This window comes from Vombatus ursinus, unplaced genomic scaffold (assembly GCF_900497805.2).
Source record: "Vombatus ursinus unplaced genomic scaffold, bare-nosed wombat genome assembly UNPS02008961.1, whole genome shotgun sequence".
Lineage (NCBI taxonomy): Eukaryota > Metazoa > Chordata > Mammalia > Diprotodontia > Vombatidae > Vombatus > Vombatus ursinus.
Window position 1 is genome coordinate 1864713 of NW_020948739.1, and position 16006 is coordinate 1880718.

Genomic DNA, 16006 nt, shown 5'->3' on the forward strand with positions numbered 1-16006 from the left:
GGACCCTGAAGACTTAGTTTTAAGCCCAACTTTGCCACCCTACTATCTCTATATGGCCTTGGACAAAATCACTTAACCTCAGTTTCTTTATCTGTAAAATGAGAAGAATTGAGCAGATGACCTTTAAGGTCAAAGATTCCAGCTCTAAAGTTCTGTGAATCTGTGAACGTCTTGTAGACCTTGTAGACCCTGACCAAATCTCCACCCTAACTTTTTCCCCTCTGTTTTATTTGTCATCATAACTCATGGCTTTCCCTTTATCAGATTTGTTGCGTTTCCTTTAACTTTTTTTCCTCCTCGAACTTTATTGCAGCTTGGAGTCCCACATTACTCATATCTAGCACCCTGCATTTGGGTTCAAGGCCAGTCATCATTATCTGCTTTTTAGGCTTTAACTATGTACTGTTTAATAAGACTTTTTTCAGGTTCTTTAAGTTCTCTAGAGATTTATACTTTATCTTCCATACAATCCATACTTCCTCTTGTGCTCACAATTAGATGTGATGACGGTGGTCCAGATGGTTAGGCCTCGTATTTAGATGGGAAATATGGAAAAGACTAAGACATAGTAATATACAATTCCTATAAATGTAACCATGCTAAAACAATTTTCTTTAAATGTCAAACACATGGAGATATGGAAACCAGATACGCAAAGTAACTGGCAAGTCTATTGTTTTGATATTTCTATTTATAAGCTCATAGGATATCATAGATCTTGAGCTGGAAGGGTCTTAGAAACCACTGAGTCTAGATCTTTTTTACAGATGAAAAAACTCAGTCCCAGGGAAGTTAAGCGATGCTCCTGAGGTTACACAGTAGAATGTGGGTTATCATATTCACTTTTCATCCATTATGATTTTACTAATTGAAAAAAGACAAATGAATGATGCTTCCTAAAATAAAATCTTCTGGATAAACTTCAAGATAGTTCATTTACTATTTAATTCATTTTGTGTGTGTACAGCATTAATAGAATTTTAGAGCTAAAAGAGACTTATGTAATTGTAGAATTCTAGAATTGGAATCCTAGAACCTTAGAGATCATCTGGTTGAAAGGTGTTAAACTTCTGACCTACCTCAAGTGGCCTGAAAACTCCTCAGTGGGACCTGAACCAGATTAAAAACCACTGGGAGATGTTTAACAAAATAAATACAGAATATCAGCAGGGATCCGTTTCTATTTGAGTTTGACACCACTCTCAGGTCTAACTCTTTGCTTGAGATATGAATCCCCTCAAAAACATCTGCAACAAGTACTCACCTCAATTTTAGTTGGGGACCTACTGTGACAGGAAAATCACTGTCTCCAGAAGCAACAAATCACATTATTAGTTGGTTCTAATTATTAAGATATTCTTCCTTATGCTGATACTGGAACATGACTTCTTGTGTCATGCATCCATTGATCTTAATTTTTCATTTGTGAGCTAAGTAGAATAAGTCTAATTTCTCTTCTACATGAACTTCAGATATTTTGGGACAATAATCACCTTCCCTTTCCCTCTTCCCCTTCCTCTTCTCACCGCCCCCCTCCCCCCCTGCAAAAAAATAACTTATATTCTCCCAAATAAAACATACCTATTATCTTCACCTGATTCTGCACAGTCCAACTTGTCGTATCCCTCTGAAAGTATGGTGTCCATAGCTAAGCCCAATACTTCTGCTTTGGCTTGATCTGAACAGGGAACAGTGGGATTCTCAACCATCTCATTCATATACTTTGTATTAATTAACATAGCCAAAGATCATATTAGCATTTTTGACAGACGTTTTATACTCTTGGCTCATTCATATTCATTGTTAATATACATGCTACAGGGACCTTTGAGGTGCCTGGGTGGCATAGTACTTAGACAGTCTAGGACTTGGAGTCAAAAAGATCCGAATTCGAATCCTGCCTCTTGACACTTCCCGTGTGACCCTTGGCAAGTTATTTAACCCATGCCAGCCTGTTTCTTCATCTGTATGAATGGGGCTAGTAATAGCATCTACCTTATAGGGTATTGTAAGAATCAAAAGAGACGACAAGATAAATGCTTTATAAACCTTAAAGCACCATATAAATGCTAGTTGTTATTATTGTTATATCCTTATTATTATTATTAGGGACAGCTAAGTAATACAGTGGATAGAGCACCAAGCCTGGAGTCAGGAAGACTCATCTTCCTGAGTTCAAATTTGGTTTCAGATACTTACTAGCTGTGTGACCTTGGGCAAGCCACTTAACCTTGTTTGCCTCAGTTTCCTCATCTGTAAAATGAGCTGGAAAAGGAAATGGCAAACCACTCCAGTATCTTTGCCAAGAAAACCCAAATGGGGCCACGGAGAATCAGAAATGATTCAACAACAACAACATTATTATTAGTTAAATACACCAGCTGTATCTTTGGAATCTCATTTATTCAGGCCACTCTGATATGTGTTAAATTATATTTCTAATGAGCAGGATGCTATTAGATTAAAAGAAATATCCCTTTCCCACTCCAAAAACCCTTATCGGTAGCACAAAGTGATTGGGTATTATCATTGGATTAGATGCTGTCTCACGTCCTTTCCAGATTTAACATTTTGTATTTTTTTAAGCTCTGGTTGTGTACTCATTCTGGGCTAAGGAACATAAGTGATACAGAAGAAGTGGAAAACATGGTCCTTACACTCAAGAAATCTATCTGGGAAGATAAGTTGAAGGAGAAACAACTCAAGGGCATTAGAAGCTGACATACCACCAAGCATTTGATAAGTGATTTACATTAAGTGCCATATGAGGTCATAGAACTTAAAGATCACAGTGGGCTGGGTAGCCAGGAATGTACCTCAGAAGAAGTTAGTAGATTTGGATTGATGAAGGGGAATGATATTCCAGGTGTAAAGAACAGAAGCGGGGAGAAGCAAAGAAGTAAGAATGTGCAGGCCATGTGGGGGGCCATTTAGTAGACAGTAGCTAGCAGCTTCATGTTGGGGCAAGAAGAAAGATGGAATCAGGAAGACCAGTGAGGAATCTGCCCAGGTAATTCAAGCATGGGGTTATGAGGACCTAGAATAGAAAAAGAAGACACTCATTTGAAAGGGTGACAAAGAAAAAAAATGGCAGTGGGAAGGAGTCCAAGATGACACCAAGGTTTGCCTCCTGTGGTGCTGGGACAATGGCAGAAACTTGGAAGAAGGGGTGGTTTGTTGGTGATGATCATGAATTTATTGTTAGGCATGATCAATTTGGGATAGCTAGATGACTCAGTGGATAGACGTCAGGATGATGTGAATTCAAATCCAGACTCAGGCACTTACTAGCTGTGTGACTCTGGGCAAATCACATAACCCTGTTTGCCTCGGTTTCTTCATCTGTAAAATGAACTGGAGAAGGAAATAGCAAACCACTGCAGTATCTTTGCCCTACCTCACCCTCCCTTCTCCCCCACCAAAAAAAAATCATGGACAGTATGGTCCACAGGGTCATGACTAGTTGGACGTGACTGAACAACAACAACAATCATCAGTTTGTGGTCACGGGATATGTAAATGAAGACATCTGGGAATACAGAACTGAACCAGGATGAAAGATCCACTCTAGAGATGTAAACTGGGGAACACAAAAAACGGATAATGGTATAGTTCAAAAGGGACATGGAGAGTATCCACCTCAACATTTTACAGATGAACGAGCTGAGATTGTGTGATCAAGTGACTTGCTTTGGGTTACAGAGCTAGTAATTGGAAAAGCTGGTAAGGATCACCCTTAACTCTAGTGCTTTCCCTCTATTGATTATTTCTGCTTTATCCTGTTTGTAGCTTATTTGTACATAATTGTTTGTATGTTATCTTCCCCATCAGGCTGTGAGCTCCGTGAGAGAAGGCACTGTCTTTTATCTTTCTTTGAATTCCCAGTGCTTAGCATACAGAGCCTAGCACATAGTTGTTGCTTAATAAATGTTTATTTACTGAAAGACTGGAAGCTGGGGCTCTGATTTCCTGTTCTGTACCCTTGGAAGTCATGGAAAGAATTGGTGACCATTGAATAATTTCAATGAAGCAGTGCCTGGACAGGGGAAACTATAATTGTTGGGGGGGCGGGGGAGTCAGATAAGTTGATAGTGAGAGAGTACAGATCATTGATTTAGAGCAGAGGAGGGTCCCTAGACATCGTCTAGTCCACTTTACAGATGAGGAAACTGAGAGAGGTGAACTTTTTTTTCATATTTTGCAGAATAATACATCTAGCCCTTAAAAATATGATCTCTGATATCATCTGCTGATTTATGTGATTTTTAAGTGCTTTTCACTTGTGACAGTCAGGTAGATTCTTATGAGGTCACATAATAATAAGTAGCCAAGTCTTGATTCCAACCTGGAGGGCTCTCCTTCCAAACCTTGTGATCTTTTTACATGTACATGTATAAGGGAGGTACAGAACGAGAGAGAAAGGAAAAAATCTGGTTCCAGAGTCAGAGGACCTGGGTTCAAGTTCTGCTTCTGACCCTTATTCCCTCTGTGCTCTTGGGCAGGTCACTTTGGCCTCTGTTTCCCCCTCTGTAAGATGAGAGATTTGGCCTAAATGTGGCCTCTGAGGTCCTTGCCAGTTTTAGGTCTGGGATCAATAGACTGAATGTGCCTTTCTACCATTTTTGTTGACACAACAATTAGGACTGCTGCCTTCCATGATCATGTGCTAAATAATGGTGGAGATCCTTACGGTGTACATGTAACTATAGCCTCTTTCTCTTCTGGTAAGTTTTTGGCATGAAAATTCTTTCTCTTTTTTCCCCCTGTACTTCAGTCCCCTGAAGAAATCGACAAGGAGGAAGCTCGCATCTCAGACTCTGGCACAAAGATTGAGGCAGCTGATGAGGATACGAATGTGTATACAGAGAAGCACTCAGACAATCTATTTAAGAGGACAGAGGTCCTTGCGGGTGAGTTGCTTTTTGTACATTAGCCAGCTCCATTCTCCCCCTACCCCAGTACAAAACATATGGAAAAGAAGGTGAGAGACAGAGATATGAAAGGACAATAAATATACAGTAAAGAAATCCGTAACCAAAGGAATGCTGAGTTACCTTTGGGCTGGGACTCACCCAGACAATCCTAAAAATCTTTCCTCATCATGCATGGTAAGAGGCTAGGCCAATCTTCAGGGAAGGTCTGGTAGATATTTAACTACATGACCTACAGAGAGAAGCCAAAGAAGAGGAAAGATCATTTTAGAGGTCTTTTCTGGTCTAGAGAGGCTTTGTGAAGTCCAATCTGGCTCCAATTCATCCTTGAGCCAAAAGAGCCCTGGGACAGTTTAGTCCTTGAACCAAATTGGCCTTTGAAGTTAACTATGAAGCATATTTTGAGCTCTTAGGACTCGACTGGCACTGAACCGACTTTCAAATATGTGGGGGGAAAATGCCATTTGTTACTTTGTTGATTTAACTTAGTGATCACTCTACTTTTGTGTTTGTTTGTTTGTTTTTTGTTGTTGTGGTGGTGGTTATCACGAGATCGCTATTCAAAATGACTACCCTTGAGAATTTGCCAGTGGTCTTTGATAAACTGGCTACAAATTTCAGAGTCAAGATGCATGAGAGGAGGCTTTTCACTCTATCTGTGTACTCCATATGTTTTATAGCCAGACTGAGAGGATTCCTGAGCAATTGAGAACCCAGTAATAATACGTAAACTTGGAAACCAACCTGTGTTGCATGTTTTAGAGCTTGAGTAGTTAGATTTGGGGTATTTATTAAAATTGTTGTTGGTTTGAGAGATGGCCCATTTTAAAAATGACTGGTGTTAAATCTTCAGTTTTAAGTTAGTTGTCTTTAAAGGACACTACCTGGTATGAAGAAATGATAATTTTTTGGAGTGATAACACCATCATCTTTATAGTTAATTTTGGGTTGGCATTTATAGCAGGCAGTATTTCCCTGTTGTATTGTATTATATTATATTATATATATAAAATTAATAGATAATGTATATTGTGTATATTTATATATTATGGATATATGTATACATAATATATATTATGTATATTAATATATATTAAATTGATGTGTTGATGATAGGAGATTTCCCCCAAATACTCTATTTTAATAACTTTAGAGAGCAGATTAGAGAGATCTGAGTTATGTCTAGGAAAGTGATTGATCTTTATTTTTTTATATATTGCATGAATAATTATATATAGCCCTTAAGAACCCAGTCTCTGATTTCATTTGATAGAAGTATTCTTATTTGATTTTAAGTGGATTTTCACCTCAGATAATGAGGTGGATTTAAGAATGTCTGATAAATTAAATGATACAAAGAAATCTGGGACTAGAAAAGTAATTTAAAGAACAAAATAAATTCTTTTTTCATGACCGTCCTTAGGAAATGAAATGAATGTAAATAGAAACCCATCAGTTAAAAGAAGAGTCATCAGAGAATTCACATATGAAATTCTAGTGTTCAAAAGATTACAGCATTTCAGAATATAGAGTTAGCTGTGGTTTAATAATCATGGCCAAATTTATCTTCTGGTTGAGGTTTTTGAAGAATATTGCTTACACTAATCAAAGAAAGTATTCTGCCTTCCCTAAGACCACCAGCTTTGCCTAATTACCTAGTTGCTTCATTGTATCTAACTAGTTTCATAAAGGTTCAGTTTGGGAATTAAGTCCTTGATAGAAGTACAAATGCATTCAGCCTGATAAATCTGATTTCTACATCTTTTTGCATCTCTTTTGACAGTAGTCTTTCTTTTGTTGTCTTGCAGCTGTCATTGCTGGTGGAGTTATTGGCTTTCTCTTTGCAATTTTCCTGATCTTGCTGTTGGTATATCGCATGAGAAAGAAGGATGAAGGCAGCTATGACCTTGGAGAACGGAAACCATCCAGTGCTGCTTATCAAAAGGCACCTACTAAGGAGTTTTATGCGTGAAACTCCCATTTAGTGTCTCTATTTATGAGATCACTGAACTTTTTAAAATAAAAGCTTTTGCATAGAATAATGAAGATCTTTGGTTTTTTTTTTTTCATTAAAGAGCCATTCTGGCACCTTTATGATAAAGTCCCATTGTATTTAAAACTTTTCATGTATTCCTTTAGAACAACGTAAAATTAAAACTTAACATCTGCAGTGTTCTGTGAATAGCAGTGGCAAAATATTATTTTATAAAAAGGAAAAACCTCGATGTTCACGGAATCATTTTAAACCTTTATGCGTAAATATGAAAACAATGATATGATTGTTTTATCCTATGGTTCGATGATGAAAGTTGTTTAATTTTTGTCAGCATGTCTCAGATCAGTCTTACAAGTTAGTCTTATTTCATTAATTTATCTGTTTTTCTCCCCTGCTCCTTTTCCTCCCTCCCTCCCTACCCCATCACCCTCTCCTGTCCCCACCCAATATTCCTTTTGTAGCAGTCATGGTGCAATTTGTCTTTGGATAATTCAGATAAAGGTAATTTAGTGTAAATGTGATTTTTCAGAGATGACAACTTCACCTCCACTTTGTATAAATTTCTGAGTGTTGGAATATCCATTTTACACTTGCTTTGTTTCTCAGTGTACCTGTAGCTGCAGACAGATTTGCAACAGCAGATTAACGTGTAAAATTGGGTTGTTATCACAAAACTGTATAGTCATAGCTTTACTAATCAGATCTTCCATCAGGAGGAGCTGGTGTAAGTTACTGACAAACCTAAGCAGACCCAAAGACTCTTAACAGTATTCTGAGAAGTTGCTGCAGATTCCTATGGTCACTGTATTTGTTAATTTCTTGCAATTTGAAGGTACGAGTAGGGGTTCAAAGAAAAAAATCAGTTTTTGTTCTTTAAAAACATGCATTTAAGTTGTAAACGTCTTTTTAAGCCTTTGAAGTGCCTATGATTCTATGTAACTTGTCGCAGACTGGTGTTAATGAGTATATATAACAGTAAAAAAAAAAAGAAGTTGGTATTTTATAAGCACAGACAATTCTAATGGTAACTTTTGTAGTCTTATGGATAGACATAAATTGTAATTTGGGAACATAAACACTACTGAATAAATCATGTGGCCTAATATGGAAAATGTCATTGTTATAGATTTTATACATTTTCGACCAAATGTACACTTCCCATTGGCTTATGATTCTGTTTTTATCAAAGATGACGTGGGTTTGATTTCGGGGGTGCTATTTGTAACTGAAGACCAAAGAAGACATGGATGAGGCTGCTTTGTAGCAAGACTCCCTTTTGAATTAATCAGAGGAAACCTGAATATATCAGCTTGTGTGTGTGTTGATTTAGAAATTTGGAAGGTTGCCAGTGAATTATGAGGCTTGCAACCTCTATAGAATAGCTGCTGGCAATATGAGATAGATGTGTGCTTTTTGCAAATAACTCTTTCAGGACTATAGGTTCCAAAGGTATGAAAGGGGTTTTCCTGAATTAGGTATCTGAGGCTTAGCCGTTGATTTGATTTACCTTTAAAAACTGTGCTTTAACTCTCTCCTGAAAGCTTAACAGAAGCATAAAAGATGGACTAGCTTAGTTCCCTTCAAAGAAGGTGGAATTACCTCTTTCTACATGACAGAAAGACCTGGCTGTTAAGGATTCATATGAATGAAAAGCAGTGTAGATAGTCTGGGAAGAAAATGGTGTGTCTCTACTGTGTTTATCCTTTGGACATCACCTACTTCAGTTTTACCAAAGCTTTCTCTCTTTTCTAATTCTGAATCACCAATTTAGGAACAAAAATATCAGTAGTCAAACTTTTCCAGCATGCAACTCACTAATAAAGGATGATCTATTTTTCTGGGGGCTTCTTTGAATTCTCATAGAGCTTCAAAGGGTCTCCCAAAAAGCAGACACCAGAGCATCATCTTCTTAAACTCCAATGGCCTTAACACTCAAGTTTATGTCCCATGAGTGTAGAAACAATCTCATTTTTAAAAAACCAACAAAAAGGAAATAATAGCATGGTCTGAAGCTATTCAATGTCCATCCATTACTAAAAAGTTAGGAATGTAGTGGAAATACCTCTCATTGTACAGAAGGCAGTGAAATTCAAATCCTAGAATTGCTTGGAATCCCTGTGCCAGGAAAAGGAAATTTCTGGCAAATATTTTGTCACTGCTGTAAAGCAAAGTATTTGTTAAAGTGCCAAAATAAAGTCTGTCATGCCTAAAGTAAAAATTCATTTGTACAGTCTGACATCCAATTTTCTTCCACTGTATATTTGTTCTTAGATTATATTTTTGTTTTGTTTTGTTTTTTAAATGCAGTACATAAAAATTATTAGCTGTAGTCACTGGAGTCAGTGACTTAAAAAGTAAATATTAAAATGCATCTTGAATTCTCGCTGTTTGACTAGCTACTAGAAGAAAACAATATTTTTATTCCTATTTTGAGTATCACTCTTGTGTTTAGGGCATGTAGTAACAGATACTTGGAAATTTTCCCAAGTTCTGTATAAATGGAGATAGGATGAGTTCTTTTTTTGTTTTTTAAAGATTCCATCTGCCATTGAAAAGTAGATTACTGGGGATCAAACATTTGATTTGACTAATAAAACTGAACTTAGCTCCAAAAAGCTTTTAGGACCTATAGTCTATTAAAAATAAAAACTCATGGTACGGTTTCAGTAAGTACTTAGTGAACCATATCCTTAAGGGTAAATTACTCTCTACCTGTGAATTAATCTTCCCTGATTGATCCAATTAAAAAAAATACAATCCCCGAGAGTTGGGACCTCTATAGTCTAATTTTTGTTTTAGTTCACAGTGTCTGGCATATAGTAAGTGCTTAATAAATGCTTGTTGTTTAATTGATCCTTCAAGGCTTACCAGGGGCCACTTCCTCTGTGAAGCCTTCCTTGATTCCTCTCCTCCATCTTTACAATTAGTAGTATTTCCTAACCACTTCAAAACACCTGAGATTGTGCTTTATATGGGTATATTTAGAATTCCTTCAGCAGAATGCAAACTTCGGGGTAATGTCTTTTCTTTGTCTTTATACTCAACATAGCCATGGCCTTGCATGGAGAAAACACTTAGATGTTTGACTTGAAGTAGGCACAGTGCATTAGCACTTTTTGGCCACAAGGGAAAGAATCTGATTAATAAATGAGCCAAGTAACAAATTGGTAAATTAGGAGTAGTTAAGTGGTTTAGTGGATGGGTTGCCAGACCTGGAGTCAGGAAGGCCAGAGTTAAAATTCAGCCTGACGCTTACTGGCTTTGTGACTCTGGGCAAGTCACTTACCCCTGCTTGCCTCAGTTTCCTCATCTGTAAAAGGTGCTCAAAAAGGAAATGGGAAATCACTCCAGTATCTTTGCTAAGAAAATCCCAAATGGGGTCATGAAGAGTTGGACAGGACTCAACAACACTACTTTCTTTGTCCACAACAGAAAGAATCTGATTAATAAGTGAGCCAGGTAACAATTAGGTAAATTAGATGTAAAACTGCCTGTGTGACCTTTGGGCAAGTAATTTAATTTCCTGGGACCTCAGTTTGCTCATCTATAAAATAAGGCAGTTGGACTAATTGGCTTCTGAGGTCTCTTTCACCTCTGATCTAAGATCTTAAGATCTCAGTGTTCAGAAGTCTGAGTGCATCAGTGATCTCCCATGATGTGGCCATCTTCTCAGTGCTGGTACAGATTTCAATCCTTCTGTCCTATTTGATTCCTGTTCATGATGACTTTGATTAAGGACATTAATATTATATAAAGTGCATAAGTAATTTAGTACACCACTGGCCCCAAAGTAACATATGGGAGTCCATTATTCACACACCTGAATAAATAATTACTCCCATATCTGCCTATATTGATACCAGAAAAACTCAAGGGCTTGCTCTGTAAAATATGTATTAAATATTTCATTGAAAACAATAACTCTAAATGACCTTTTTAGGTGACTTTAAAAGTTCTAAGTTATTGACAAAGAGTGAGGCCCAAAGTAGATGAAGAATTTTTCCACTCAGAATTCTACAGACCCAGTGATAAGGGACTAGACTTCATGGTCCATAGAAGATGGTCCAATAATAGAATATGTCTTAGAATTACCATATTAAGATTTTATACTCATAAAAATGGAGAGTCGGATTTCTCTGAGGGATTAGGGTGAGCCTTGCAATGCAATTGTTTTTTGTTTTTTTTTAAAGGAACAGTAACACCTCTGTCCTCCCTGCTGGAAGGGAGCTAACATTTATATGGGACTTTAAGGTTTGTGACAGACCTTAAATACATATAGTATCTCATATGAGCCTCATGATAGCCCTGTGAAATAGGTATTATTCCTATTTTACAGATGAGGAAACAGTTTCCAAGAAGTTTAGTGACTTACCCAGGACCCAGGGCTGGTAAATGTGAGGCAGTATTTGAATTTGCCTGATTTCCAGCCTAGGGAACAAAATCCCAGTGGATTCCAACCACATTTCTTCCTCCCAGATCCAAGTTACTTCATTGGTACGATTTCTGGTTTTCTGAGGGCTCCTTGCCACCTCTCACTCCCAGTTCCTTGACATAACTTTTTTTTTTTTTTTTTTGTGAGGCAATTGGGGTTAAATGACTTGCCCAGAGTCACATAGCTAGTAAGCATTATGTGTCTGAGACCAGGTTTGAACTCGGGGCCTCCTGACTTCAGGGCCAGTGCTGCATCTACTGGGCCACCTAGCTGCCCTGACACCAACATTTTTAAGCTAGGTTTGTTCTCGTCAAGTCCACACAATGTCTTGGGTGGCAGCATGGTTTCCTGTGAGTTATCTAAAAAGCCAGGAACTCAGTCCAGGCTTCCAGCCCAGGAGTAAGTACACCAGAAGATTCATTAGTTTTGTCTCCATGGTAAAGCATTCTGACTAATGAGTCTGTTATTAAAGCATGCCTTAATTGAGCAAGCATTTTATTAAGAACCTACAGTGCCAGCTCTGAGGATCTAAAGGCAAAAAATGAAATAGCCCCTCCCCTCAAGGAGATTATGCTCTATCAGAAGGAAATATGGACAGTTATAAGTACTTTCCAAATAAATACAAAATAATGGCACTGTGGGAAGCCCTTGCATCTGGGGAGATCACCTGAAGGATCCTAAAAAGATGGAATTGAATGTCCTACATGGGAAACAGAAGGGCAGTTTGACTGGACAAGAGAGTGTGAAGGAGAGTAATCCATGGGGTGTTTCAAAAGTCTTAGTGCAGTTTAAAAAACGTTTTTAACGGCTTAAAACTTGACTCTGACTTCCAAAACACTTCATAGGATATATAATAATAACCTCACTACGGTTAGAAAGGTAGAGTGGGGCCAGGTTAGTACTTCTTCTCCCATCTCCCATTTTCAACTCCTCCACTGTCTAGAGAGCTTCTTCCTGACTTTGACGAAATGTTGGACAAGAAACATTTTAAACCCTTGTTGATGGTGCTGGTAGAGAAGGGAGAGAAATCACAAACACTAAAACCAATTCATATTTACATGTTTTAAGTAGATTAAAGAGAAGACATAAAAGCCTCAATTCTACCAGGTTACTAACTACCAGGTCAATATTAGCTAATTTTAAAGAATAAAAGATTATTCAGTGCAGGAGCACAAACTATCTAGATAATAGCTGTGACTGGAATTTCATGTAAACTATGAATAATTCTCCAGAATTCGGCTTTGCCGTATATCGTGACTTATAAAAACGAGACTTACCTTCCTGTTTATGTGATGTTTAAACCAATACTGTAAGTCTCTGTGTTTTAGACGTAGAATATGCTGATTTCGGTAGGATTGGCCACAAGAGATGGAGGGAAAGGAAGGAAATTAGTTCAGGGGGGTAAAAAATGTGAATTGGCCAGACCTAGGATGCAGACAAAGTAGACTTTTCCACTGCACTGCAGGTGCTTCTTTTTCTCCCTTGTCTTATTCCCCTTCATCTAACACTTTCTAATATATGCCCTGAGCTTCCCTGCACACATTCCCCTTAATCTGCATGTCCTTGAATGTATATTCTACCTCTGATAAATATTTTCACTCTCTCTTCTGTCTCACTGATCCAGGCCAACAAGTGTTTGTCTAAAAGGCACTGTGCTAAGTGCCAATGACACAAAGGTCAAATCTTACTCTGAGGAGTTCATAGGTTTCACCAAAGGGGTCTGTGTCACAGTAAAAATAACAAACATTTAGAGAGCACTTACTATGTGCCAGGCACTCTGCTAAGCATTTTACAGTTGTTATTCCTATCCCCATTTTACAGATGGGGAAACTGAGGCACACCAAGGTTAAATGCTTTGTCCAGGGTCACATGGCTAGTAAACGTCTGAGGCTAGATTTAAACTCAGATCTTCCTGACTCCGGCATGTTAGCATGTTAGCCATTGTACCACCTGGGGGGGGATCAAGAAGTGGTACATGAGTTTAGCCTTGATAGAAGCTAGGGCTTTTAAAAGGTAAAGGAGAGGAGGAGAGTGATGGAGGCACAATCCATGCATTGGCCAGGGGTGGAAGATGCAATGCCAAGTTCAGAACAGTTTGGTTTGGACAACTGAATGAATGAAGGGGAATAATGTGAAATAAACCTGGGAAGGTTGACTCCAGTCAGATTGGGAAGAGCTTTAGATGTCAACCTCAGGAGCTCAACCTTCATCCTGTAGGAAATACGGAGTCATTGTTTTGGAGCTGAGGAGTAACGTGGTCACACTTGTGCCTTAGGGATATTGTTTTGGCAGCATTATTTCTTTTTTTTTCTTTTTTCTTTGAAAATAGTATTTTGTTTTTTCTAATTACATGTAAAGCTGGTTTTTGACATTCACTGTTATAAGATTTATAAGATTTTATAAGATAAAACTTATCCAAATTTTTCTCCCTCCCTCTCCAAGACAACAAGCAATCTAATATAGGCTATACATGTACAATCATGTTAAACATATTTCCATATTAGTTATATTGTGAAAGAAGAATCAGAACAAAAGAGAAAAGTCATGAGAAAGAAAGAAAAAAAAACAAAAAAAGTGAAAATAGAATGCTTCAGTCTGTATTCAGTCTCCCTAGTTCTTCCTCTGGACGTGGAGAGCATTTTCCATCATGAGTCTTTTGGAATTGTCTTGGATCAATGCATTGCTGAGAAGAACTAATTCTGTCATAGTTGAGCATCACACAATGTTGGTTACTGTGTACAACATTCTCCTGGTTCTGCTCACTTCACTCAGCATCAATTCATATAAGTCCTTCCAGGTTTTTCTGAAGTCTGCCTGCTCATCATTTCTTATAGCACAATAGTATTCCATTATGCCACAGCTTGTTCAGCCATTCCCCTACTGATGGGCATCCCCTCAATTTCCAATTCTTTGCCACCATAACAAGAGCTGGCACCATGATTTCAACGAAGGCCTGAATCACTTAACATGACCCTGCCCCCTAGCTGATGTCAGCTACCAGGCTGCTTCTCCTTTATCCATCGTCCCTGAAACTACAGTCCCACTGGGAGGAACTTTAACATTGAAACCTCAGCAGGTCTTCTGTCTTCTCTTTTAATGAGAAGCAAGACCACCCATTGGCCTTCAAACTGCTTTGAAAAGACAGCATGGAATAATGAACAGAGTGCTGGATATGGAGGCAGGAAGACCTGGGTTCTGATCCCACCTCAGTTACTACCAGCTGTATGACCATGGGCAAAACTGCTTTGTGCCTCAGTTTCCTCCTCTGTAAAATGAAGGGGATTAGACTCAGTGACCTCTAAGGCCCCTTCTATCTTCAAATCTAGGATCCCAGCTCTCCTGGTACTACCTTCTTGGATTATCCTCTATTTTCCCCTCTTGGGGCTGCTCTCATTATAACAAGGGTCTCAAGCTCAATTCTTTGGTGAAATCCGAAGGACTCCTAGGTGACTGTCACAAAGCTGTTCAAGAACCCAGGGACAGTGGGGCTTCATGGTCATAAAAAAGAACAGCTCACCCCACACGACAAGTTTAAAAACCTTTGTTCCCAAACATTTGTCGGAGGCTATTCGAATTGAAACTTAACCTAAGTCTCAGGCACAGACGTACTCCGGAGGGCTCTGAGAGAAGGATATTTTTTTTTCCTTCCTGATGCACTTCAGCAGTTGTAAGTGAACACAACATCTATGCAGACCCTTAGTAGTTTTGTCCTCTTTGTTCTTTAAAAATGTTTCCTTTGTTGTCCCTCACAGTCTTCGACACTGGATCCATGCTGTATGGGAGATCAAAAAAAAAAAAAAACCCTCCCCTTTTTATGACTTGCTCTCCATTTGTGTGAAGGAGGACTAGGCCATAAACATGGTATGAAAAAAAATTCTTATATACCATCTTGATTACTAACATCTGTGCAAATTTCCATTCATAACTTTAAAATTCAGGCTCCTGCAGCCATCTGTTTTTTTAGCAACAGTATGAGGGGGTTGGAGGAAGCAGGCAGATGGGCAAGTACCAGCCCTCTGCCTTCCCTAAGACTGGGCTTGCCCCCTTGGCTTCCCTTTGTCCTCTCATTTGGAATGTCGTAGCTCAGTATGGACGGCCTTCTGGTTACCAGTCTCCTCTTATTGAGAGTTTGCATGGCCTTTGTTGTCTAGGGCTTAGGTTGGGAAGGATTCCAGCTCTAGTCCTGTTTTCCTGAGGCTTAGGGATAAAGGACTAGGAAATTTTTCCTTAGCTGACATGGGACAGGAAGGAGCTTTTGTCCTTTTTGCTCTCTTGGTATTTATTCATATTATTTTTGACCACCACTCCCAATTTTTTTGATTACTTGGATAGCACTTAATGTTAGTGGGTTTTTATTTTTTGGAGAGGGTGTTAGTTTTTCCTTACTTCACTCTCACAGCAAGGTCATTATAATTAGCTCCTGTTTTATGGACAAAGAAACCAGGCCTAGACACTTGGTATAGTAACAAGAGCATTAGACTTGAAGGCAGAGAAGCCAGCAAGGTTCTAACTTTAGCTCCACTACTTACTAGCCATGTGTGACCCTCAGTAGGACTAAGTAATAATTACCACTCACAGTTGGACAGATAACATTTTAAGGACTGCAAAGCCCTTTGCATATATCATCCCAACTGACCCCCAGCAACC

At 38.5% G+C, this 16006-nt stretch overlaps 1 protein-coding gene across 1 annotated transcript in view; it reads left to right on the forward strand.

The window, feature by feature from the left end:
* The window catches only part of SDC2 (syndecan 2), a 134594-nt gene extending 126555 nt beyond the window's left edge, over positions 1-8039 (forward strand). The window contains exons 4-5 of the mRNA XM_027849934.1: positions 4775-4910; positions 6740-8039. Coding sequence (XP_027705735.1) covers positions 4775-4910; positions 6740-6903 — 300 coding nt within the window. The 3' untranslated portion in view covers positions 6904-8039. The remainder of the gene's footprint in view (positions 1-4774; positions 4911-6739) is intronic.
* The last annotated feature ends 7967 nt before the right edge of the window (positions 8040-16006 follow it).